The following is a 27,900-nucleotide window of genomic DNA, read 5'->3' on the forward strand; positions in this document are numbered from 1 at the left end:
GGTCCCCCAGCCGCCGAGCCCCGAGGCCGGCCGCGGCCCGCGAGCGGTTCCGGGGTAGGGTTCACAGGTCAGAGTTGACTCCCTGAAAGTGCAGCCGCCGTGAGATGCAAGATGGCGGCGGCGGGGCGCTGAGAGGCGCGGGGGCCCCGGTAGGTGGCGGCCCGGGCGCCGGGGCCGGGGTCAGGGTGGGCGCGGGCGAGGCCGGCGGGGCTGCGGGGGAGCGGAGGAGGCCCCGGAGGGCCGGCGATCCCCGGTTCCCGGCCTGTGCGCCGGTGGCGGGGCCGGGCCTGTCCGGCGCTGAGGAGTCGCGGGCCCCGTCCGGCTCTGGGGTCCTGCTGCCTGGGGAGCCGGGCCGGGGCTCCGAGGGGCGTCTCGGCCCCCGCAGACGGCCGGGACTGCGGCGGGCGGGCGGGGCCGGTCCCGGGAGCGCCCTGGCGATGTTGGGGTTCAGGGGAGCGGGGCGCGCGGCCGCCTCCGGGCCGCAGCCTCCCCGGAGCCGAGGGCCCCGGAGCCGAGCGCTGGCCTGGCGACGGAGCCCAGAACACCTAGGGCAAGGCTGTGCTCACTCCGGGGGTCCGAGTGGAGTCTTCAAGAGCTGGGTTGGGAAGGGACGGGAGCCCCGAGGCGTGGGGAGAAGCCCCGGAGACACCGGAGCGCTGTCTGTCCGGGCAGGTGACTGGCGGGTCGGGCGGGGACCGTCACCCGGGGCTGCAGGTCCTCGGGCGGGAAGGGCTGGGAAGGCTCCAGGGGCAGGCGAGCGGAGCTTTCGCAAGGCCTTTGCGGAGGTCTTTCCAGCAAAGTTCCCAGAAAGGGACTAGAAATTCTTTGTTTCAGTCGCCTCCTCTTTACCCCTTCATGGGTAAAGGTAAAGAAAGCGCAAAACCCCACAGAAGGAAAGATTCCTTTTGATTTCCTTAGCTTCCGTAGTGAGTGACCAAGCCTCGGGGAAGGCGTCGGTGGGAGACCTGGGCAGGGAAGTTAGGAGCAGGAGTGGGAAAGGTACAAGGGCAACGTGAGGGAAACGGCTGGGTAGAGCAGGATTCCAGTGCGCTACTGTCCTCAGCCCAGCTCTCTAAGAACAGACTAGGGGAGCTAATCTGTTAAGAGAAAAATATGGGAAAGGCTGATAGGGAATTGTGATGTGGGATTCGAGTGACTTGAAAGAAGCAGTTCTTTTGGAGGTTAATATGAGAGCAAAAAGGAAACCCACAAGATGGGGACATACAAGCGGTTCACCATTAGGGAGGCTAAAGCAGCTTCTCCCAGGAGTAGCGAGCGTGTGTGTGTGTGTGTGTGTGTGTGTGTGTGTGTGTGTGTGTGTGTGTGTGTATGTACGTGCGTGTACATATATAAATGCACTTTTACATTTGTTGGTGTTGGTCATTGTTTCTCAGTCTTTGTCTGAAAGCTTTAACTTGTTTTATACATTGCTACGTGAATTATCTTGGTTTCTGAAAAATTGTTCTGAAAAAGTCATTTGTTTTTAAACTGGTAGTGAGGATTAACAAAATTGTGTCTAACAAAGGTATTGGCTTTAGTATTTGTAGATTATTTTAATTTTTAAAGTAACAATTTTGATTCCTGATTTTAAGCAAAAGAGATGTGAGTGTTGCCAATGACAATAATGTGGTAACAGAACATAAAAGAAAAAGGGCTTTCATGAACATTTTCCTCTTCTTTCTCAGAGCCTTTTTTTTTGTGGTACCAGGGATTGAACTCAGGACCTTGCCAGGTAGGTTCGGCACCACTAAGCTACATCCCCAGCTCCTTCAAAGCATTTTTTAAGGTTATGAAGACTAATTTTAGGCAAAGTAAAATATATAACTTCAATCCTTTTATTGTAAAAATGATAGTACTTAATTTATCAGTGAATTTTTTTGTAGGTATACCTCTTTACATGCTTTATCTGATAGTTGGGATTAAATGAGAAAAAAAAAGTAGGACATGGGTAACTGATGATAGCTATGACCCATACAGATTTCTTGAGTCATTCTTGTATTTTCAAAAGTGCCTCAATGTCTTTAATGGAAATGTTTTAAAGGTACAGTTCCAGTAAAAAGTAGCTTACAGATTCACACTTCGAACATTATTATACATATGTGCTGTTCTTTGGCTTCCTCAAAATGCGTGTTGCTCTAGTTTCACATTTGAATCTGAACAGATTAGGTTGGGTGAACCAGAGAGGCATTGATGCCAGATGGTTTGAAAAGATGCTAATGCTGAAAACATAAATGGATGTGTGGGGAAGATGTTCATTAGTAGATTTATTTCCCTTGTAGCAGAGCTTCATATTTCACTGGATTTGAGGGTGGCTGATGAATCATGTAGCAGTAATTTCACCTTTAATGATACTTGTGAATTCCTTTTTTCAATAAATATGAATAAAGTTTTATAATATTTTATTAATTAAATTACAGGTGTGGTGACTCATTTTGAAGGTTCTCTCCTGTTACATTTCACATTCACATGATATATTTTCTTATGTTGAGCACAAAGTATATTTGAGACATCAAATTATGGGTTCACAAGTAATGAAAGTGCTTTTAAAATTAAATTGATCACAAATGTAGCCAAGAAAATAACCTTTTTATTTATGTTGTAACATAATGGATTTAAAAGACTCATTTGAATTTTAACAATGTTACCAATTCAATACCAAACCTAGTTTTTATTTATTTATGTATTTATTTTGCTATGGGGGATTGAACTCAGAACCTTGCGCTTGTGAGGCAGGCAGCGGAACCACTGAGCTAAATTCTTGGCCCCAAACCTAGTTTTTTTTTAACTATTTCTATTAAATTTTTATTTTTATTGGTATATGTTTGCTAGTTTCTTAATCCATTGTAGTCAATGAAATTATTTAGGGAGCTGTTTGGAATTACCTATTGTATTGTTATGCTTCTAGCTAGTATTACACATTTTAAAAACCCATCAGAACTGTTTATATTATGGTAAGCACATACCTTTAAGTATCTATTTGAACAAAAAATCCTTTCACATAATCCTATGTAATTTCAAAAGTAAAATTATACATTTAAAAATCTTTTACAGGCTAGCCCTTGAATACTAGCCAATATTTCCGTAATACTCCTGAATTTTTTTTTTTTTTTGGTACTGGGGATTGAACTTAGGACCTTGCGCTTGCGAGGCAGGTGGCAGAACCACTGAGCTAAATTCCTGGCCCCTCATGAAATATTTTTTGTATCCTTTGTTGCTCTAATATATCTGTAGTCATGAGTAACTAGATTTGCATGACTGAAGTTGGTGATTTAGATTATTAATCAGGATATTAATTTGAGTTTACATTTTGGAGATCTGTATTTTATACAGTTTATATTTAAATATTAATATGTAAATTTTCATGTAGTTGCCAGGTTTTGTTCTTAAAAGATACTTAATCGTGACATTTTATATAATCAGTATCCATAATGTATTTAAGAGGTATAAACGTATACATACAACAACATACATAAAGATATATAATAGTGGGCCAGGGATTTAGCTCAGCGGCACTGGGTCTGCCTTGTAAGCGCAAGGTCCCAAGTTCAATCCCCAGTACCAAAAAAAAAAAAAAAAGATGTATAATAGTTATATACTTTTGGCCTAAACAAATATAAAAGTAAACTTTATAAAAGAAGCATCTGTGAGCTGGATCTGGTGGCGCATTCCTGTAATCCCAGCGCTCTTGGGAGGCTGAGGTAGGAAGATCATAAAATTGAACCCAGCCTGGGGAATTTAGACACTTATCTTGTCTTTAAAATAAAGGGGGTTGGGGGCCAGGGATTTAGCTCAATGGTTCCACCACCTGCCTCACAAGCCCAAGGTCCCGAGTTCGATCCCTGTACCAAAATAAATAAATAAATAAAATAAAGGAGGTGTGGGGTTGTAGCTCAGTGCAAACCTCAAAACAAGAAAAGAAGTATGTATGAACAGTCTCAGAATGACATTTTTTCAAGGAAGTTAATTGAATAAATCATTTTTAATACAGGATTTTTTTTTTGGTACCAGGGATTGAACTTGGGACCTTGGGCTTGTGAGGCAGGTGGCGGAACCACTGAGAATCCCCAGCTCTACAGGATTTTTATTTTGTTTTAGATTTAGATTTTAAAAATCGTACCAGAGTTTATCTGACAAAATATTAATGTAGGCATATCATATACATACTTACCATTTAAAATAAAGTAATAACTCATTAAATTTTTGCAATTTTGTTGTTGTTGTTGTTGTTGTTGGTACCAGGGATCGAACTCGGAACCTTGCGCTTGTGAGGCAGATGGCGGAACTACTGAGCTAAATCCCCGGCCCATAAATTTTTGTAATTTAATAATCTGTGATTTCTGACTCCCCCTTTCCCCTTCCTAAAAGTCTTTATTTCCCTTTTTTGGTTGTCCTGAGAATAAAAGGAAATAGAAGGTTTGGCTATTTCTCAGCACTTTACTCATACTTATGTTTTTCTTCTATCTCAAATGTGCTTCATTTTATAGCCCAATATTGTCAAAAAGAAAGATGTTGGGCCAGGGATTTAGTTCAGTGGTTCTGCCGCCTGCCTTGCAGGCTCAAGGTCCCAAGTTCAATCCCCAGAACCAAAAAAAAAAAAAAAAGAAGTGTGTTAAAGCTTCCCTGGGTAGGGACCAGATTTGGGAGGGTGAAGGTTGATGAGAAGAGAACAGTTTCTCAGTACTGTAAGATTATTTGTATCAGGGTTGTTAGTTCTACAAAATGCCCCTTACAAATGTGTCACGTAGTAATGATTCATTTTGAAGCTAAGGTCAGAGAAAGTGTGTGTGTGTTAGATTATGACTAAGTAATATTTACTTGTTAAAGCCACCTGGCTCTAACATTATTCAATATGTTCAAAGGCATGAAATGGAAAATAAAATTTATTGGTTGTTACCCAAATTTTAAAATTATTATTTTATACTTTGTCAACATTTAGCAATTTTAACCAAAAAGCTTCCTTTGTTATGTAACTGGAAGTTAATATCTTAAATAAGATCAGAAAAATCTAACATTCATTATGTTCTTACTAAGTAACAGCAAATATTCTAAAACTTTAAATGTGTTACTTCTTTCAATCTTCATGCAACCCTATTAAATAAGTACTGTTATTGCCGCATTTTATAGATGATGGAGTTCTGGCCTACAGTCACACAGCTAGTAAGTGGCAGTGCTGGGATTTGAACCTGGTGTGTTCAGAACCCAAGCTCTTGGGTCTGTATTTATAATCTGCTGCCCAGAACAACTTGTTCTGCTTTATTTACTATACATGGTAGAAATGAGTGCTTTGATTTTTGAAATCCACTCATCCTAAATTTAAAAAAATATGTTGAATTAGAAAGAATTGTTGTAGGGTAATCCCTGAATCAGGAACTGAAATGGCATTGAATGTGGTTTTCATTCACAAGTATAGAAGAGTTCCTTTGCTGCCCCTGTGTTTGCCCTGGGCCTTCACCTGTCTTGGCAGATCTTCTCCAGACTCATTCTGTAAAACATCTTGCATTTACTGTGCAACTTAAGAATGGATGGAAATAAGTTACCAGTTTCCTACAGTATTAATAATTCATTTTGGGAAATAACCTTGTTCTTTGCCAGCTGTCCCCTATCTTCTAGTCCACATCCTGTAAATGGATAGCTATGTAGTGGCCAAATAAGAAGACAGCAGGAAATGCAGTTGTAGAATCCCCTGTTACAGAGATAATAAGATGCTCCGCTGGGCCTACTAGGGAAATTCTCTTTCGCTTTTCATGAAAATAGTATAATTATTCAGCCAACTTAGAAGTATTTTACTAGAGGGTTTATTGATGTATATACATTATTTCTTGACTTAAAAGGGCTCTTCATAAACTTGTATGTAATATCAGCATGCATCAAAAGAAAAAGCATTTTGGGAAATTGTCTTCCTTACTGTTCATTCATTGTAGTTTGGAGAGAAGTCATGCTTCAAGAACAACAAAAATCTTTTACCCTCAAAAGCATTCTTCATGTGTATTATAGGAGAAGCAAGTATACTTTTTATTAAAACATCCCAGTTAGGGGCTGGGGATTTAGCTCAGTGGTGCCACCACCTGCCTCACAAGCACAAGGTCCAGAGTTCGATCCCTGGTACAAATAAAATAAAATAAAATAAAACCATCCCAGTTAGTTTAACCAATAATCCAGTATTGGGTGATATACCAAACATTTTTGTACATTAATCTTAATTTTAAGAAAATTATTTTCAGTTTTTTGATTACACAGTACCAGTGCTTCACAACTGATTGTAATGCCATTTAGTAGTAGCTGTCTAGTAAAAACTAAATGTTTAAGCACCGTTCTATTAGATAACCTCATGTTTAGGAGCTGAGTGCCACTAGTTTATTCAAGTCTTTATTGGCTTGTGTTCCGGCATTACTAATCCTCTTCGTTCCAATGAATACATAGTAAATTAGAATACAAATATCAGTAGGTCCATGTGTATAAGTATAAACATAAACTCCTACTTTCAACCCCGATTAAGTTGTCTTTCTTTTTTTTTTTAAGTTGTCTTTCATAACCGGCGTGCACTAATTTTAATTCCTAATTTCACAATCTCAATTTTCACATTGCAGGCATCATATATTCACATTTTGAAATTTTATAGAAATAGTCTAATCATTACTTGGTTCTATAAGTAAAACTTTTTTTTTGGTACTGGGGATCAAACTCTGGTCCTTGTACTTGTGCAGCAGGCGGTGAAACCACTGAGCTAAATCCCCGGCCCCTGTAAGTAAAACTTTTAATATGTAGTTTAGTTTTGAATTTTGTGTTTTTGGTCAATACTAGGTTTGGCTTTTAGGCAGTGTGAAAATTTTTTATGAGGAAATAAAAGGGGTTTTTCTAAATTACATTTATTTTTAAAAAGTTGAAGCATAAACTGTAAAATTTCCTAAGGCTCAATCATATCTAGAATAATAAAATGATAATACTTTTTTTTAAATAGGAGAAGACTGGTAGCTACTTTGGACCCTGTTGGTAAGGATGGCCTGAGCTAGACACCTGGTCTGAAGGAACCCTTCCATTTCAAAGAACAGGATGCTGAGGAAGGTATGGCAGGTATGTGTTTTATTGTTTTGGAATGATAAAAACTCAGACATAAAAGTACTCACATTAGTTTCTATGATATTATATTTGGATACTGTTTAAAAAGCTTTCCTTGCTGGGCGTGGTGGTGAGTTTGAGACCAGCCTGGGCTACATAGTGAGACCTTGCTTCAAAAAACAAACAAAACAGAAAAGCTTTCCTTAAAAAACAGATACATGCTTAATACTTTTTAAAACCTATACTTTCAAACTTTAGCAATTATAGGTGTTATTGAGTGCTTTAATTTTTTATTTGCCTATTAGTATGTTTATAGTACATAATGTTTAACATTCCTGATAGGGAGTTGGTACATGTATAATTCATCTTTTCTTTTTTGAGGTAGGGTCTCACTGTGTAGTTCACGCTGGCATGTAGCTTAGACTGGCCTTGAACTCATGGCAATCCTCCTGCCTCAGCATCCTGAGTGCTAGAACTACAGGCGTGTGCCACCATACCTGGTTATAATAATCTTAATTCCTTTTTTTCATCCTCTTCCCCCCCTTTTTTGATGGAGAATGTGGGCATTATGGGAAATATGTTTATTATTTATGATCTCAATGAAAAAATACTTTGTGTTTCTCAGGGAAGGTCTCTTTGGATTTATGAAATATACATCAAAATTATGAACCATTTTAAGAATAACATCAAGCCGGGTGTGATGGTGCAGGGCTATAATGCCAGCACCCCGGAGGCTGAGGCAGGAGGATTGCCCCATGAGTTCAAGGCCAACCTGGGCTGCACAGTGAGTTCAAGGCCAGCCTGAACTACACAGAGAGATCCTGTCTCAAAAAAACAAAAAACAAAAAAATGAAGAATAACATCAAAACTTCTGTATAGTATGCAATAGGAATTTAGTAACAAAACAAGGACTTTAGAACTTGCCAGTAAAACAAAAGAAGCAGGAGCTGAAGATGTAGTTCTGTATTACAGTGCTTGTCTTCCATATGTAAGGCCATGGATTCAATGTGTAGCAGAGCAAAAACAAGAAAGAGAAACAAAAAAGGGAACCATTTCCAGTAATGATAAGGGGTAGAGATTCAGAGATTAAATATAACATAGCTTGTATACTACAAAACGGAGTCAGGAAACTGTGTAACCCACTCGGACTCTGCATACCTTCGTGATGGCACCAAGCCTGGCTGCGAAAGGGCTGGGGGTGTGCTTGTGACTTCTTGCCTGCATGATGACTTCGGGAAGTATCAAGGAGCACACAGCCGCAGGAAGTGTTTAGCTTTAACTTCTGAGCAGGTGTGACACCCGCTCTCCGTCCTCTGCTACAGACAGGCCTGTGTCCCAGGCTCCTGGCCCTCTCACTGCGTTCTTTCTCTCTGTGGTGACCTGGGTCCCAGGCTCCTCCATCCATCTCTTGGTGCCCTTCCTTTTTAGTCGTATGTGTTTGTAGTATATCATGCTTACATACTGCTTTAATTTGCTGAAATCTGCTCTGTGTCAGGCAGTGTACCAGGAGCTGTGGTAACGGAGATACACAAGACGAATGAATATCATGAGACAGGACCTTTAGTGTAGGGAAATGGATCTAAAACATTTACTATTCATACTATCTCCCCCAAAAGTGCTTCGACCCTTACAAGAACAATTCCTAAAAATATATTTTAGTATGTAAGTTACTAAAATAGTCATAAAATTATATTAATAATTAAATACTTATATTAACCATACCAGTATTTAAATATTAGACCATATTTGTACCTATTTAAGAAGGGTTAGGTTACATATTATGTTTTCAAAGTATTTATTTTAAATGATTTCAGCAAGTATTAAGAAAGATTTGATAACCATTAATGTGACAAGCAGTGTCATTTAAAAAAATTGATGAAGCTGGGTGTGGTGGCGCACACCTGTAATCCCAGCACTCGGGAGGCTGAGGCAGGAGGATGCCATGAATTCAAAGTCAGCCTGGGCTATATAGTGAGTTCAAGCCCAGCTTGAATTACAGAGTGAGACCCTGTCTCAAAAAACAGAAAAAAAAAAGATTTAAAAAACATTGACGAGTTGATATCATCAATACTAATCACTATTTTTTTTAGAATTATTATTATTATTATTATTTTGTACCACGGATCGAACTCAAGACCTTGTGCTTGGGAGGCAGGTGCCACTGAGCTAAATCCCTGGCCCTCTTTAGAATTATTTTTAAAAATTGAATGAATATACCCTCAGGGAAGTATAAAAAATATGGACTGTAACAGACAGATGACAAATGAGTGATTTGTTAACATCTCAAAGATAATCTCACTCAAAACTAAGAATAGAATTCTTGTGTGAAGGACATAACACACCTCTTTGAGAAAAGAAGGAAAGATACTGTTTCCAAAAGAAAATTAACTTTGGGTCATATTCACAAACCATTAAAGCATTGGAGGGTTTCATGTATCACTTTCAGTGTGTGACACACCTCCGGAATGACTGGGGAGAAGACTAGGATGTCTGTGTCTAGTGTCCTTTCGGAAAGGCACTCCCCTCACACCTAGGATCAGAGCGGCCCAGAGAAAGCTGTCTAGCTGGAGTCTGCCCCCAGGGGTGGGGGTGGGGGTGTAGAGTTTCTTAGCATTAGCCAAGGATTCTCTGAAATCAGATTATCTTTGGCCAGAGTTTTTTAGATGCTTTCACTCTCATCACATTCCTTCCTGTCTCTATTCACTGTTAATACTTGCTTTTTTATTGTCTTGACTCCATTTAGCAGTTTTTTTGTTTGTTTTTTTTGGTACCAGGGATTGAACTCAGGACCTTGGGATTGTGAGGCAGGCATTGGAAACACTGAGCTAAATCCTGGCCCTCCATTTAGCAATTTTATGAGATGTATCTCTTAGGTAATGAGCCTAGTTACCAATAATTTTCAAACACATTTCTTATGGGTACAAACTTGTGTTATCAAATTCCTAATTTAATTTTTTAAAGAACTTGACTATTGTTTCTAAATTATGTTTACATTTTAAATGTGCAAATCCCTTAAATGTGTAAAGGTCACCTTATCTGTCTTTTTTTATACATAGTGGATACCCTTTGTTTTAAATTTGACCACATTATTCTTTGTTTCTACTGTTATCTCAGTCACTGGTTATTTTGTTTGTTTTCTTTTTTTGGTACTGGGGATCAAACTCAGGTCCTTGCGCTTGTGAGGCAGGCAGTGGATCCACTGAGCTAACTCCCCAGCCCTGTCATTGGTGATTTTGGTACATTTGTAACTTTGGGTTTGAATAGGAACATGTGAAAGTAAGTGTTTTCAGCTGGCTAAATAGAACTCTGACTCTGAGGAAAAAGTGAAACTAAACAGAATAGAAAACCCTTAGAGCTCTCAGAGAATGTGTTTGAATGCAGAGTCCTGAAGATCCTCAGGGTGTGTATTCTTGCTCCAAAGAACAGGTTTATTTAGTTGTTGCTGGGTCAAGACTGATGTGAACCTTTAAAACTGTAGTATCTTCTAAATTGTTATTTGATCCAGAATTGATTTACAAAACACAGTTTACTTTTATTCACGTAAAATCTTAACCAAAATAATATGCTTTTGTGGCTAACTAGACCAATATACTGTTATCTGTTAATCATTTAATATGAAGTACAAGACAGACAGCTGCCCCCCAAAGAAAGGGGTAGAAATTCAGCGGAGTTATAGCTCAGCTTAATTATAAATTTTTTAGACTATTTTAGTAGTAAGCATAGAATCTAAAACGAGCCACTAACTTTTTATAGTATATTGCATTCAAGACTTTTAAACATTTTAAAAATGAAATAGAACATCATGATAGTTTTTTATGGGACAGAGTAATAATGGCTCTAAGTAAAAATTTGCCTTTGTAATTTTCTTTTCTGGTACTGGGGATCGAACTCAGGACCTTGCACCTGCAAGGCAGGCACAGTGCCACTGAACTAAATCCCTGGCCCTGCCTTTGTAATTTTATAAGAACTGTGCCTTTTCTCCTCTAAGTTTCACTGCAGGAATAATTCTTTAAATGTTTTTATCTTGTTTCACTCTTGGTTAACAAATTTAGATTTACACTATTCTTACATAAAACAAGCATATTTTATTTATTTTTTATTTTTAAAATTCTTTTATTGGTACATTTTAGGTATGCAGTATGTTTACATTTGTCATTGGGTGCTTGTACCTGTGCATGATGTATCTTGGTTCTTATTTTTTCCCCATTACCTGTGCGCCCTTCACCCCTTCCACCCTTCCCTATTTACATAGATTTTGTTTCCTTTGTTTTTTTCTTTTCTCATAATTTTTTCTTTCCCTTCTTCCCTTTCCCCTTTCCCTTCCACCACCCCTACACCTTTGGACCTTTTCCTATTTCAAATTATCAATTATTCATTTTAATCATTTTAATCCTTATTTATACTTTCAATTTCTCACACCAGAGAAACTATTTGGTATTTACACGTGTGTCCTATTTATTTCACCTAAGAGTATGGCCTCAATATGCATCCATTTAGCTATAAATGTCTCTAGTTTCTCGTTCTTTATGGCTGAGTAGTACTCTATTTTATAAAAAAAAAACACATCTTCTTTATCCAGCGTCCAGTTGATGGGCACTTGGGCTGTTTCCAACCTTTAGCTGTTACAAACTATGCTGCTATAAACATGGGTGCGCATATATCACTGTGGTATGATTCTTTTTTTTTTTTTTTCTGGTACCAAGGATCAAACTCGGGTCCTTGTGCTTGTAAGGCAGGCAGTGGAACCACTGAGCTAAATCCCTGGCCCAATGTGGTATGATTCTTTTAATTCTTTGGGGAAGATACCCAGCAGGGGAATAACTGGGTCAAATGGGACCTCTAGCCCTAGTTCTTTGAGGTACCTCCATACTGATTTCCACAGTGGTTGCACCAGTCTGCACTCCCACCAGCAGTGGAGAAGGATTCCTTTCTCCCCACACCCCTGCCAGCATTTGTTATTGGTTGATTTCTTGATAGCAGCCATTCTTTCTGGGGTGAGGTGGAATCTCAGTGTTGTTTTCATCTGCATCTCTCGAATGACCAGTGATGTTGAACATTTTTTCGTGTATTTATTTGGTGCTTTTACTTCTTTGTCTGAGAAATGTCTTCATTTCAGATGACCATTTTTGTATTGGGTCTTTGAATTGGGGGGGTCTGATTTTTTTCAGTTCTTTATATATTCTAGATAGTAGACCTTTGTCTAAGGTGTGGTTGTTAAAAATTTTTTCCCACATTGTAGGTTGTCTCTTAGCTCTGTTGGTGGTTTCTCTTGCAGAAAACAAGCACATTTTAGGTAGTGACAATTGTTTGTTTCTATATTCCTTTCTATATTTTATTTATTTATTTATTGGCTTCCAGGGATCGAACTTGGGTCCTTGCGCTTGAGCAGCAGGTGGCGAAACCACTGAGTTAAATCCCCAGCCCCTCATTCTTTTTTTTTTTTTTTTTTTTTTGGTACTGGGGATTGAACTCAGGATCTTGCGCTGGCAAGGCAGGCTCTGGAACCACTGAGCTAAATCCCCGGCCCCAGCCCCTCATTTCTGTATTTTAATAACTGAATATGTGTGTGTATGTATGCATGTATTTAGCATAACTGGGATTGAACCAAGGGCCACTCATGCTGGGCAAGTGTTCTGCCATTGCACTACATCCTCAGCCCTCTTCATTTTTGATACAGGGTCTTGTTAAGTTGCCCACTCTGACCTGGCACTTGTGATCCTCCTGCCTCAGCCTCCTTAATAGCTGGGATTACAAGCATGTGTCATTGCCCCAGACTTGGAATACTTTTGATTGGAGGATAGTTTAATGTTCTAATGACTAATGTAATTTTTATTGGTAAGGAGTTTATCACTGTAAATTATCTATAGTAAAGCACGCACAATTGTTTTTAATAGCTCCTCCATACATGAGTGTTTAATGAAGAAAAATGGGTAATACATAGTATAGTTATGTACTTTAGAATTCTTTGCAGCAGATATAAAAGGGGCCCTAATATGCACTTATTGGGCCCTGGGGATAGAGTGGAAAGTCAAATAGATATTCTTTATGACCATAAAAGAAGAATTTGTAAGAACTGCCAACATTTTTATACTGTAATGAAATAAATTTTGGTTTCATTAAGTCCCTTTTTGTAGAGAAACTTTTAAATAATTATTTCAGTGAGTTCAGAATCATAAGTTAGTTGAGGAACATCCTACCCTCAGGGGAAAAGCCAGGATATGGATAGATCCATAGAAGTTGGCTTGGCCAGATTTGCACCATGGAGAATATAGGTGATTTTTGAAGGTTTTTAGAACCAACCTGACTTGTCAGAGCTGCACCTCCAAAAAATGTCTGAAATATACCTGCATGCTATTTGTACTCAAGGATTCCTGGTCCTCCTAGAAGAACACTGTGGGAGGCAGAGGCAGGAGGATTGCAGATTGCAGCCCAGCCTGGGCAAGTTAGTGAGAACCTGTCACAAAAATGAAAAATAAGGACTGAGGATATAGCTCAGTGTGAAGGCTCAGGGTTCAATCCTGTGGTACTAGGGATTCCAGGAAAAACAAAAAAAAGATGAGTAAATAGCACACCTACAAATTCCACCCATTATCTCATGTGAAAATTTCATTTTTTATATATTCTTCTCATCTAGTTTTTATCCACATGCACAGATATTCCCTCTTAGTTATTATAGTTAATATGCAAATTTTGTTCTGATTGTTTAAAAATTTTAAGTTTGGGTAAACATTTTTCCATGTTCCTTAATCATTATTTTGATTATTTTTTAAAGCAGTAAACAGTTAATTTTTTTCAGTGTTTTATTATTGTTTTGGGGGGGAGGGTTGAGACAGGGTCTCGGTATGTAGTCCAGGCTGGCCTTGAACTCAGGGCTATCATCCTGGCTCAGCCTCCTGAGTGCTGAGAAACCACTGTTCCTGTCTCTTCCAGGAAGGCTGGCCAATGTTTTAAATATATTTCTTACAGAAAAGTCAACTGAAAGATTTTCAAAAGAATTATATTTACAGTTTGAATATATTTAGATCATATTTTTTACCGTGTTTTAATTGCAAAGCCATCGGACTACTCAGTTGTGCAACTGACCTCTAACCCCTTTTCCAGGTAAATAGTGCAAGGTCTCCCAAATTGACCCCCCCCCCCCCCCCCGCCAGCCAGACAAATCATCAGCATTTATTTTCTGGGGACTGAGTCACTTATCCTGGTAGAAAAAGCAAAGAATTGGTCTTAGTTTTGAGCCCAAATCCCTTCGGTACAGATGGATTTGGGAGCAGCATACATGGTAAGCACTGACCTCACTTGCGCCCCACCCTCGAGTGAATTAACTGTCGGTGCTCTCTCCCTCTCTGCAGGGGGACAGTCTGTCCACCCGGTGGCCCCAGAAGTGGGAGTGGTTCCCATGGCCAGTGACTTCGGAGGGTTCCGGGACTCCAAAGGGCAGTGGAAACCTCAGCCTGTGGGTGCAGCCAGGCCAGCCTGGACAAGAGCTTAGAGAGGGGCTGATAGACAGTCTCGGTGTGCTCAGGCTGGGTGCTAGCTTCTTGTCCGTTCCTCCCGCCCTGTCAGTGCCAGCACCAAGCCTCAGTAGGCCTGTCAGGAACTGCCTACATCGGGCTGTTGGGCAGGCTCGCTGACATCAGAGCAGAACTCGACCTCCTGATACCAGGCCTGGCCTGTTGCCTTCAGGCCTGGTTTCATTTCATTTTTCTGCTTGCATCTCTTCAGATTTTCTACTCTTGGTTCATCACTGTGGAAATTCTGCCGGCCCCTTGGGCTGCATGGCCCCGCAGCCCGCAGCAGAGCTGTTCCCTCCAGATTGATTTTGGGCCTTGTTCTTGGTGGATCTTCAAACAGGATCAGATGCCTGTCAGCTAATAGTTTCAGTGTGGCAATTTTCCTGTCCTGGCTCCATTGCACGTTTTTTTTTTTGGTACTGGTGATTGAACTCGGGACCTTGCACTTGTGAGGCAGGTGCTGGAACCACTGGCTCTGCACTTTAATGACAAAGGGAGATTAATTGGAATTACACCATAGAAATTCTGTATTTTGGGGCTGGGGATTTAGTTCAGTGGTTTCACCGCCTGCTGCACAAGCGCAAGGACCCAAGTTTGATCCCCAGTACCAAAAAAAAAAAGAAATTTTGTATTTTTAATGCCTGTTTTTTCATTCAATTTGTGTGCCTTGTCAGTTGAGTGAGTTTGGAGAGAGCGAGAACGTTTTAAATAGCTGGTATTTCTTATTCTCCCAAAAGCGTTATTCAGGGACTGAAAAATAGCTTCACTAGGCACTTACTGCATATCACCCTGGGCACAGAGGCCTCTACTTGTTCAGCCTCCACAGTGGAGCCCCTGCACTCCTGTGCTTCGCTTCTAGAAGCCTTCTGCAGTGTGCTCTTACAGCCCTGGTGCTTCTCTCACTGCACTGATTGCAGTGTGCTATCATTGACAGCTTGTGCCTGACAGCAGAGGTCTGTGTGGTCATCTCTGCATCCTAGTGCCTAGCATAGTGCCTGGCACATGGCTGACATTCAACAAATTGTTGAAGAAACTTGGTTTTATAGGTGAGAAAACTGAGATTGAAATTGAGTAGCTTTTCTAGATATCTAACTACTGAGTGACAAAAGGACCTCCAAAATCTGTGGTCTCACCCTATACCATAATGCCTCTATGAATGAATTACTCTGGGCCTGGGTTTCTTCTTCCGTAAAACGAGTCAGCTGTACTAAGGGCCTTGCTTTCCTTCAAAATTATGTTTGACTTTATAATAACCGGAAAGATAAGCTTTTTTGCTCATTGGTTTATTTTTAGACTATATTGAACCATTTTGCTGTTCTTTTAAGAATCTTCTTACTTCCTTTAGAAATATGTTAAATAATACACTGTTTTTGTCAGTGAAATTGTGGAGAACCTGAAGATAGCTTTTAGTGAACAAACAGTTTTAGAAGGAAAAAGAAAAGTATTCCTCAGGTCTGTGTGGTTGCATATAGAAGTAACTGGAAGTTGAGGTAATCTTAAACATCCAAGGTTATCAGTTTTTAGGCTTTTGTATAAATCAAGACTCTCTTTTAAGTAACTATTTAAGTATTTTGCCTAGGCCAGTGTTTTCAGAGGAAAACCCCCACAATTTTCGGTATACATTACTGAATTGTAATATAGTGTATGAGTATTTCATACTTTTCATGACTGTAGATAAAATTTAAGCTTTTAAAATTTCTTTAAATCCACTTAATTTCTTACTAACCGATTTTTTTTTTTTTTGGTTTTTTGAGACAGGTCTTGCTATGTAGTTCAGGCTGGCTTTGAACTCACTGTGTAGCTTGGGCTGGCCTCCAACTCACAGGTATCCTCCTGCCTCAGCCTCACAAATGCTGGGACTACAGGCATGCGCCACCATGCCTGGCCTGATCAATCTGATTAATGAGCTAGTAGAAAAATAATAATTTTTTTTTTTTTTTTTTTTTTTGGTACTGGGGATCGAACTCGGGTCTGGCAAGCGGTGGAACCACTGAGCTAAATCCCCGGCCGGAAAATAATAATTTGGTAGCATATTTGTTTATATGCTAGGTAAGATTTTTTTGTTTTGTTTTGCAATGGGGTCTCACTATGTAGGTCAGGCTGGCCTTGAACTCACTGTGTAGCCCAGGCTAGCCTTGAACTCACAGCAATCCTCCTGCCTCAGCCTCCCAAGTGCTGGGACTATAGGCGTGCGCTACCACACCAGGCTACTGGGTGAGATTTAAAAAAAAATAAATAAAAGAAGTTCCACCTGGAGAGCTGGAGAGCCAAAATAACAAAAGGATCTGGGTGTTGAGTTCCTCTTCTGTAACTTTATTATTCCGCTGGCTACTTGTTCTTCCCTTGATACCCTGGCCTGGCTTCCCTCGATAGCTCCAGGGAAGCAAACTGAAAAGGCACAGCACTTCACTCTAAGTTAGTTTTCAAATTCCATGTATAGTAGAGGCACAATGAGAATAACTAGGTAAAGCTGAAACATTGCCTTGATCGTCTTTAAGTTTTTAAGGTAAAGTCTTCAAACACATCTTGGAACCCCTGAGAGGTAGAGGTTGTGGGATCCATGGGCCTCAGTCAGAAAGTTGTTTAGCTTCTACTTCCTCCTACCACATAGTGACTCCTTTATCTCTTTTGCACTGGATTTCTCATAGTATTTTCTTTTGAAGAAAGAGCTCCCCTACATAAAACAAAAATTTGAAAACTATCACTTTCAGGTAGTTTCAGAAAAAAAAATCTTTCTTTTTAACTTCTAGCTATTGGTACACTGACCAAATGTGTCTCTCTGACTATTCTCTGGCCCCTCAAGTTTTTTTTTTTTACAGTCCATATAGTGAATGCTGCTCATTTATTACTTTTCTACTTTTTTAGAGCTATTTTGTAGAACTCCTCATTTCTTTGTTCCTTTTCTTTTCTTTCATTTTTGTCATATTGGAGATGGAACCCATAGTCTCATTTTTGTCACTGAGCTATACCCCCAGACCCTGGGAATTCCATTTCTTTTTTATGGCACTGGGGATCAAACTCGGGACCTTGCACTTTCAAGGCAGGCGGCTGAACCACTGAGCTAAATCCCAGCCCTGGGGATTCCATTTCTAATAACAAGTAATGATCAGAAAGCTGTGTTGATACTTGAAAAAAATAGTGATGGCCTCTATTTGATTAGAAGATGACTTTGGTTTATAACATTTAATTAAAAAAGTTTTAAATTGAGCACAGTGGTGCATCTTGTAATCTTAGCACTCTGGGAAGCTGAACCAGGAGGATCGAAAGTTCAAGTTCAGCCTGAGTAACTTAGCTGCGTAGTGAGACCCAGTCCCAGATGAATGAATGGGTTGTAGGTATAGCTCAATGTGTAGGCACAGGGTTCAAGCTCCAGTACTGGAAAAGAAATGAAAGAAAGAAGAAAAAAATAGTTTTAAATTTCAGTGATTGGTTTATAATTTCTTAGAAATCAAAAGATTTTTATAGAAAAAATGACATCTTTAATGTTAGGGATTCAGAATATATGTACCATAGCATTACTGAGTTAGGGCCGGGGATTTAGCCCAGTGGTTCTGTCGCCTGCCTCTCAAGCTCAAGGACCTGAGTTCAATCCCTGGTACCAAAAAAAACAAAAACTGAGCTAATGCTCTTTGTTTTGTAATTTGGGAAATCCAGAACAGGGACATGTAGTTTGGCTTTCCCTCTTCTGCTGAGCTCTGATGGATGAATAGTCTGTATCTGAGCAATTCTAGGGGGGATCTTAGCCGCCTTCAAAGGCTACTTCCCGAAAATGTCTCCCCTGTACTGAGTCAATGTGTCTTCTCACATGGACGAGTTTGCTTTAAAATCCTATTGCCTTACTCGGCTATGACAGGGATAATGCTGGTAATAAATTGTGCTGGCAAATAAATGAGACCACTTACTCGTTTCATTCTCTTTCATTTGGTTTACACTTCAGAAACATAAGCCTTAACTGATTTAGCATCTAATTTATTTTAAATATTTTGATTGCCAAATTTATTAAGATGTATTTGTGTGAGTTTAATTCACATTTCCTTGATGATTTAAGGGTATTACTGTGAATTGCAGCTGTTCGGATCTATGGCATGTCCTCAGGCTCATTTGAGTTTTGTGGGACCATTTTCCTATTCATGTTCAATTTAATAAACATTTAGTGATTCTGTGCTTGAGTATAGATTTCTTTTTCTTTTTTCTTTTTTTGGTATTGAGGATCGAACTGAGGACCTCGAGCTTGCCAGGCAGACGGTATGGCACTGAGCTACATCCTCAGCCCTATTATAGATGTCCTGTATGCACTGGAGATGCAGACATGAATGAGATGTCAGTCAAAACATCTCAGCTGGGACAGCGTTAGACTGAAGACATAAAGGTCCTTTGTGTGACCACTGCAGTAAAGCTGTTACAAAAAAACAAAAAAGAATTGCCAGGTATGGTGGTGCATGCCTGTAATCCCAGCACTCGGGAGGCTGACGCAGGAGGATTGCCACGAGTTTGAGGCCAGCCTGGGCCTCAAAGCAAGACCCTGCCTCAAAATGCACCCACGCATGCATGCACACACACATGCACGCACACACGAATAGACCGCAGTATCTGTCATAAAGAGACTACAGATACAGATAAAGTAGTGGGAACAGAAATGTCACACTGCTGCTACAATGTAAGTGCTAGATGAAAGTACAGTAGAGGATATGAGAGCCAGTTTAAGAGAATGGTGATCTATAAGGCAGAGAGATAGATTAACACATTAGGGCACAAAGAAATATCCTAGAATCAGGAAAGGCCTGAGCAAAGTCTGAAAGTGCACTGAAAATCCTTGGAGTGGCAATCATTTCCTGTGTGTGGAAGGTGTGAGGAAATATGAGGAAGAAGAAAGATGGCAAGAGATAGAATAGGAAGTGAGACTGGGCCCAGATAGTGAAGGGATTTATATATGCCTTAAGGAACTTGAACTTAGTTTTTCAGCATCGGGGATCCATGTTAATAGACTGATGTGATTAGATATATCTTATAAATCTGGTAGCATTATACAGAATGATAAAGAATAATGGTTCTAAATCTGAGGTTATCATCTTCCATCTTTTCTGTTTTTGCCACCTTTGAGCTTGCTTTTGAAGATAATAAAACAGACCTGTAGGAAGGGGAGGATGTAGCTGACGCACTGAATTGCTTACACTTGTAATGGCTATTGTTCTTTAATATCTGTCACTGCTTTCTCTAGTTTTAAAGTTCCTCCCTTGTTAAGAGATTATCATTTCACACTGATAATAGTGTGCTTGCTAAAAGAAGCCCTTTCTTCCTTTTTTCCTAATATCTAGCTGGTTAAAAGAGGCAAATGACCAAGTTTGGGTCTGACCTATGAGTGCAGTCTATGGCCTTCAGTGAGTTGTCTGGAAACACATTTTGGTTTGTAGACGACTTTCTTCTGCTCTTGTCTTTTTCCAGATCTTTATACCTGAGATACCTAGTAACTTAATATAAGTGGAATATAACTGTAATTTGCTTAAAAGGTCATAGTCACTCATTTTAAATTTATTTTAATGTAGGTGATTGGAGGTGTGCTTCAAAACTTTCAGCAGTTCAGCAGTATTTTAGCTGCCAACAATAAGCTCTTTACTTGATTGCACCATGAAAAAGCTGCTAATGAGACTTGTTGAGCACAAAAATGGACTTGAAGAACCAAAAGCCATTGTTTCCAAATGAAGAATCCTGAACAATTTTAAGCCTCAGTGCTTTTTAGTCACCACTGAAATTTACCCTAACATCAGAATGGCAAGTAGGCGAAAATCAACAATACCTTGCATGGTCCTTGCCAGTGAACAGGATCCAGACCTTGAGTTGGTGTCAGATTTGGATGAAGGTCCTCCTGTCCTTCCACCTGTGGAGAACTCCAGAGCAGCAAGCATCTCAAGTGACGAGGAAGTTCAGGAATCTGTGGATTCTGACAATCAGCAAAGTAAAAAAGTTGAAGGTGGTTATGAATGTAAATATTGTACTTTTCAAACTCCAGATCTAAATATGTTTACTTTCCATGTGGATTCAGAACATCCCAATGTAGTGCTAAATTCATCTTATGTTTGTGTTGAATGCAATTTTCTTACCAAAAGGTATGATGCACTTTCTGAGCATAATCTGAAATATCACCCAGGAGAAGAGAATTTCAAGTTGACTATGGTGAAACGTAATAACCAGACAATCTTTGAACAAACAATAAATGATCTGACTTTTGATGGTAGTTTTGTTAAAGAGGAGAATGCAGAACAAACAGAATCCGTAGAAGTTTCTTCTTCAGGAATCTCTATCAGTAAAACTCCTATCATGAAAATGATGAAAAATAAAGTAGAAAACAAACGGATTACAGTCCATCATAACTCAGCTGAGGATGTTCCTGAAAAGAAAGATAATGAGATCAAACCAGACCGTGAAGAAAACGTAGAAAGTGCAAGTTCTTCAGCTTCAGAATCTAATACAAGTACTTCCTTGGTAAACAGAATACATCCAAATACTGCCAGTACAGTAGTGACCCCCGCAGTCCTTCCTGGACTAGCACATGTGATAACTGCAGTATCAGCTCAGCAGAATTCTAACTTAATTCCCAAAGTCTTAATCCCTGTCAATAGCATTCCTGCCTATAATGCTGCATTAGATAACAACCCCCTTTTACTTAACACCTACAACAAATTCCCTTATCCAACAATGTCGGAAATCACAGTTCTTTCTGCTCAAGCAAAATACACAGAGGAACAGATAAAGATATGGTTTTCAGCCCAACGTCTAAAACATGGTGTTAGTTGGACTCCAGAAGAAGTAGAGGAGGCAAGAAGAAAACAGTTCAATGGGACAGTACATACTGTTCCTCAGACCATAACCGTCATTCCTACCCACATTTCCACGGGGAGTAATGGGTTACCACCTATTTTACAGACATGCCAAATTGTTGGTCAACCAGGTCTGGTTCTTACCCAAGTGGCTGGAACAAACACCTTGCCTGTAACAGCACCAATAGCCTTGACAGTGGCAGGGGTTCCCAATCAAACAAATGCACAGAAAAGCCAGGCACCTGCTCCTCAGCCTGTTGCAGAAACAAAGCCAGCTGCAGCAGCAGTTCTGCCTTCTCAGAATGCCAAACCTGAAACGCCGCTGGTAAACCCTGATTCATTTGGCATTCGGGCAAAAAAGACTAAAGAGCAACTTGCAGAATTAAAAGTTAGCTATCTTAAAAATCAGTTTCCCCACGACTCAGAAATTATCAGACTTATGAAAATCACAGGGCTGACAAAAGGAGAGATTAAAAAATGGTTTAGTGACACAAGGTACAACCAGAGAAATTCGAAAAGCAACCAGTGCTTACATCTCAACAATGATCCCTCTACCACCATTATCATAGACTCCAGCGATGAAACCACAGACTCCCCAACTGTGGTTACTTCTCAGCCTAAACAATCCTGGAATCCTTTCCCTGACTTCACTCCACAGAAGTTTAAGGAGAAAACTACAGAGCAACTTCGCGTCCTTCAGGCAAGTTTTCTCAACAGCTCTGTTCTCACAGATGAGGAATTAAATAGGTTAAGAACGCAAACCAAACTTACGAGAAGAGAAATTGATGCTTGGTTTACAGAGAAGAAGAAATCAAAAGCTTTAAAGGAAGAGAAAATAGAAATAGATGAAAGTAACGCAGGTAATTCCAAAGAAGAAGCTGGAGAAACTTCTCCCGGAGATGAATCTGTCCCACCTAAGTCAGGGAATACGGGCAAGATATGTAAAAAAACCCCTGAGCAGCTGCACATGCTGAAAAGCGCTTTCGTCCGCAGCCAGTGGCCGTCAGCGGAGGAGTACGATAAGTTGGCCGAGGAAAGTGGGCTTGCCAGGACAGACATAGTTAGTTGGTTTGGGGACACCCGCTACGCTTGGAAGAATGGAAACTTGAAGTGGTACTACTACTATCAGAGCTCCAACTCGAGCAGCATGAATGGCCTGTCTTCCCTTAGGAAAAGAGGGAGAGGGAGGCCCAAGGGGCGGGGGAGAGGAAGACCTCGTGGGCGGCCGCGAGGAGGCAAAAGAATGAACACCTGGGACAGGGCACCGTCGCTTATAAAATTTAAAACTGGAACCGCGATCCTTAAGGATTATTACCTGAAGCACAAATTTCTCAATGAGCAAGATCTTGATGAGCTCGTCAACAGATCGCATATGGGCTATGAGCAGGTCAGAGAGTGGTTTGCAGAGAGACAGAGAAGATCTGAGTTGGGCATAGAGTTATTTGAGGAAAACGAGGAGGAAGATGAAGTTATTGATGATCAGGAAGAGGATGAGGAAGAGACTGACGATAGTGATACTTGGGAACCCCCACGACATGTGAAGCGGAAACTCTCTAAATCGGATGACTGAAATGTAAGTTTTTAACCTCGATTATATACATCAACCACGTACATTTTTAACAGTCACTTTGTGTCAGTCATTGTCACTTCTGATTTTTTTTTCTAAAACACTTTTGCTTCTTTTCCCAAATAAGAGAACTAGGTGCTATTAGTATTACCAAGACATACATGATTATCATGTGTAATTATAATTATTGTGTTATATAGAGTTTAAAGTTGCTTTAATTATTTTTCATACAAAATGTTTTTTAGTTTGTTTCAAGGGAAAATTACTTTGTAAAAAAGATGGAGACAAACACAAACTAAAGACAACTAAAATGTGTTTCTCACAATCCTCCCTTCACTAAGGTTTCATTTTTTTCACCTATTTAAGGAAAAAAAAACTAGAAAGAAGGGGAAAAATATACCAAAATAGAGACAGCAGGGGTGAGGGTTTCTCATTTTTAAGAAACTAGGTGAAAATGGATATATTTTCTTTTTTTTCATCATGTTGCCCCCAAAACTTTATTAGATTTTTACAATATTTTTTTCTATTAATCCTTTTATGCCTAGTTTGCCATTTTTGGAATGGCACATAACAGTGGAACATAATAAAATTTTTTCTCTTCCAATTCTTGTTCCTTGAACTTTTCTAGGTAACATCTATGAATTTCATGAAAAAATTCAAAAAATTGCAACCTTTGGCATAAATGGATTAAAACATAAATTCATGTTTACTTAGGTGGTATGTGTTTTTGAAAACTGTAATGCAGATTATTTCTCTTTTAGAGATCAGAAGGCAAATAACAGATTTGATATTAACTCAGTTGCCTAAAATATCTTCATTCGCTGATATAAAACAAACCTGATATTAGCACAAGTACTATGTTCAGCTAAAAAAAAGAGTTTGTTGTTTTTGGTTAAAAAATAAATCTCGGCCGGGGATTTAGCTCAGTGGTTACAGCGCCTGCCTCGCAAGCACAAGGTACTGAGTTTGATCCCCGGTACCAAAAAAAAACCACCAAAAAAACTCTATAGTCATAAAAATGCAAAAAAATATATGGTTTAAATTGGAAAAGTTTTAGTGTATTCCTTAAATCTTAATTCTTTTATTATAATTACAGTTTTATCACCAGAAATCAATACCTAATTTGAATTAGGACTTCAATTCTTTTTTTTATTTTTTTGGTACTGGGGATTGAACTCAGAACCTTGAGCTTGTGAGGCAGGCGCCGGAACCACTGAGCTACATCCCCGGCCCAGGACTTCAGTTCTTAATATGGAATTCTGTCACATTGTTTTATTCTTTTTCTGTTCTCTGTTTTAGAGTATTCTAGGATAAAAATATACTGTTTTGAAAAAATATATACTGTTTTGAAAATAACATAGTGGTCATAAAGTGTCTGTGTATGTCCACAGTTGTTTTCAAATAGCATTGTGCTACAAGAAATTACTGCAGTGTTCTCAGGCAGTAAGGAAGGAAAGAAACATAGACTATCATCGCTGTTTTGCATATGAGTGTATTTACTTATTTCCTTGGCTTTCTACATTCCTAACTCCCATTTATTTATTTATTTATTTATTTTGGTACTGGGGATCAAACTCAGGTCCTTGTGCTTGCGCATCCCCTTTATTTTTATAGTCTTATTCTACACAGTACTTACTTCCCTCATGTCTTCTCCCTGGTTTATTTATTTTAACAATTATTTATAAAGATACCAGGCACTCTCCTTATTGCCTAGCAATATTTTTCATTAATTTTTTCTTAAGGCAGGAAAATAGATGAACTAAAAATGTATCTGTTTTAATAAGCAGCATAAATCTCATAATAGGATATAGAGCATATATAATCTCTAAGTTTTAAGAAGCTAAACAGTTTGGTACGGCTTTATCCTGAAATGCAGTCCTCCACTTCCTCATGTCGGAAAACTTCAGGACAGACTTTGTTCTGACCTAGATGCATAAAATATTTTTAACAGGCTTTTTTTTTTATTGCTAAACACAAGAATGTGTACCCAGCAAAGATTAAGTCAGAAAATTTGTTGCTGCAGTGAATTGTTGTTGAGGCTCTGCAGTGATTTTCTGGAGAGTTGTAAACTTCTAAAAATAATGTGAACTTTTCTGTATGGTTTATGTTGACCTTACTTTAAATTTGTGTGGATAATTCTTATGTTTTATATTAGCACAGATACTAATTATGCTAAGAGAATTCACATAAAGCTACCGTTTTCAAAAAATGTATTTATATGTGTAACGTGCATTTTTGTGATGCACATGGAAGCATGCTTTGCTTTTAAAGTGTATAAAAGTCTGAAATTATAAAACACATGAATTTATGTCTTATCATTGGTTTAATAAATTTTTTATTTATAAGAGGACTCATCAAAACCTTCCTAAAGATATTACACAGAGTGAAGTACATATATATCTTTGGCACATGCCAGATTTGTATATAAATAAGAAAAAATACAGAAAATAAGAAAAAATCTTTAGATTTTATAATTTGTTCACTACAAATTCTGACAATGAAATATATACTTCATACTAACAATTTTATCAATGATTAGAGAAAGGTTGTAAATGTCATAAACATGGCACATAATGAACATATATATATATATATATATATATTATATATCATATTATGAGTTGCCCACAAGTTGAGTGCATTATATGAGATGTATATGGAACATGAACTCAGTATTGAGAGAAGACAGAGAATGTATTTTCATAGCTGATTGATACTTTTTTGTTCTAAAAGTAGCAAAAATTAAAACATTATTTTCTTTAAAGTTTCAGGGGTTTTTTTATGTTTTCTTTATATAGCTGCTTAAAATGTTGAAGGAGAATCAATTCTTCTACTCAAGATATCTGATTTACTGTGAATGGGCCCAATCTTCGATGACACTGAAAATGTTTTGGGGAATACACACTCTCAAAAAACAGGATCCAATATCCAAAAGAAATGGAACTTAATGTTGTGCCAAAGTTAAACTACTGCAGCTGGTGGAAGTTCTGCAATGTAAATACAACACTAATTAAAAAACAACTTGTAGAAATTCAGATTTTAAAACAGTACATTTTTATTCTGCTATAATGGAGACATTCTGAATTTTGGACCTTCTGAACGGGTTTAATGACCACTAGAGCTTGTCCTCATGTTTAGTCCAGCTTACTAGTGTGTGTCTAGTAAGATGGGCTGTATTGCCTGTATTCTTTGATATGTGATTAAGCTTATAGCTTTGAGTGACCAAACATTTTACATAGTAAAAATTGTTAGAAATGGGAAAAAAAAGCCCTAATACTTGATTTATTTCTGTGTCTTATTTATCAGGCCTTGTACTAAGATTAAAAACTGTACATGAGCCTAAACAATTTCGAGCATAAAAGTAGCTTACTTACACATGTTGGGACAATAAGATTTTGTGGTATCACTGGCCCTTAATGATTGGATCTTTCATTAAACACTGATGGGTACCACTATTTCTGTTTGTAATACTTCTGTTACTTTTTTTATTTGAAGCTGTTTTGCTTGTTATTAAACTGAAGATAATACCGAAGAAGGAAAAGAAACTGGTATAAGAAGTTGAATAGAGTAAAACTCTAAAATAAATACTGTACCAAAAAATGTGAAAAAGAATCATGTGGTAAAATACCTTAGTGTTTTCTTACATTCAGGTGGAAATCAGAAGTGTTTGTAGAAGTGTCAGATCAGAATTGTCAAGAACTATCTTTTGGTGAAATTCTACCTTGTGTTACAATTTCAGTGAATAGAGGAAAAAATTCTGAACTGATTCCAATGAGTTAAAAGTTAGCTTTTCCACTTATGAATCATGGGAATGTTAACTGTTAACTCTTTCTACATCAGGAGACTGAAGTTCATACTAACTTAAAACTTTGTAAAGACTGGTGCTGTTCATTCATGTTGAGAAGGACCCTTTATTTTGTGACCATAGGACCATTTTGCAAAATGTGCTTTTTTCATAGAAGAAATGTTCAGTTTAATGAGCTTTGGATATTAAAATGTTTTTCTGAATGATCACACGTAGTGGCCCTGGCCAGTTTATTTTATCTAATTTAATGAATAATAAATATTAAGCTCTTGGTTAAATGTTTGTCAGCTAATGAAAATGTTATGAAAAAGCCTTGAATATGCATGCTGCTTTCATTTTTATAAACTTTTTATTTTTTAACTATAGCTTTATTAGTACTTCTCAAATGCTGCAATTTAGCTGATTTCTTCACTCAGACAGTTGGCTTTGTGGGTGGCTTTTTTCATACTACTGTTAACTTTTTTAAAAAAGAAGCAATGTAAAGACTGTAACAATTGAATGCACTAAACTCTTCTTTTACATGTTTAAGAACTTCTTAAAGCACTCTGTATTATAATGATTAAATTGCTTCCTTTTTTAAACCATTGCTAATGTGGTCTGAGTTTTGTTTGACAGTAATTTTAATGTTTTCAAATTTGAAATGTCAAGTATTGGAATATATTTATATTATGTTTGAATATATTTATATTATGTTTCCCTTGCGATATGTTAACTTGTATAGCTGTAAATAACTACAGTATTGATAATATTTTCTCATCTCTTTTATAGGCTTGATAAAATTCGGCTCTGATGTTTGCTAGCTTTTAAATATATTTATTTGACAGGGCAAGAGAACCTTTCTTTCCTGGTTGATTGTGTCCTTGAATACAAAATAAAAGTTAGCAGTGATTAGTAGTTTTCAGTGACTTTTTTTCCATTTTATTAACTCAGTAATTTTTTTAAAGTTGTGGTAAAATATATATCACATAAAATTTGCCATGATACTCATTTTAACTATACATTTTAGTGACATGAAATTATATTCACAGTGTTGCACAATAACAACTATTTCCAAAAATTTTTTAATCACCCAAAACAGAAACCTGCAACCATTAAGCAATAACTCTGAATTCCCTCCAGCCCTGGTAACCTCTAGTCTACTTTCTG

General features: G+C 38.4%; 1 protein-coding gene across 5 annotated transcripts; it reads left to right on the forward strand.

Moving 5' to 3' along the window:
• On the forward strand, positions 1-27,648 carry Zhx1 (zinc fingers and homeoboxes 1). Of its 5 annotated transcripts, none has more exons than XM_021252441.2 (4): positions 1-149; positions 6,959-7,071; positions 20,111-22,955; positions 25,715-27,648. In XM_021252441.2, exon 3 carries the CDS (start codon positions 20,334-20,336, stop codon positions 22,950-22,952), a length of 2,619 nt encoding a protein of 872 aa, XP_021108100.1. In that variant the 5' UTR covers positions 1-149; positions 6,959-7,071; positions 20,111-20,333; the 3' UTR covers positions 22,953-22,955; positions 25,715-27,648. The 5 variants fall into 5 exon arrangements, with proteins under 5 accessions (XP_021108100.1, XP_004838054.1, XP_087040511.1 ...); XM_004837997.4 differs by having other exon boundaries at positions 4-149; positions 25,748-27,648; XM_087184385.1 differs by lacking the exon at positions 1-149 and adding an exon at positions 743-1,732 and having other exon boundaries at positions 25,748-27,648.
• Positions 27,649-27,900: the final 252 nt, after the last annotated feature.

The sequence above is a fragment of the Heterocephalus glaber genome, unplaced genomic scaffold (genome assembly GCF_053883595.1).
Source record: "Heterocephalus glaber isolate CG9 unplaced genomic scaffold, H.glaber_assembly_v1.0 deba00000281, whole genome shotgun sequence".
NCBI classification, from domain to species: domain Eukaryota; kingdom Metazoa; phylum Chordata; class Mammalia; order Rodentia; family Bathyergidae; genus Heterocephalus; species Heterocephalus glaber.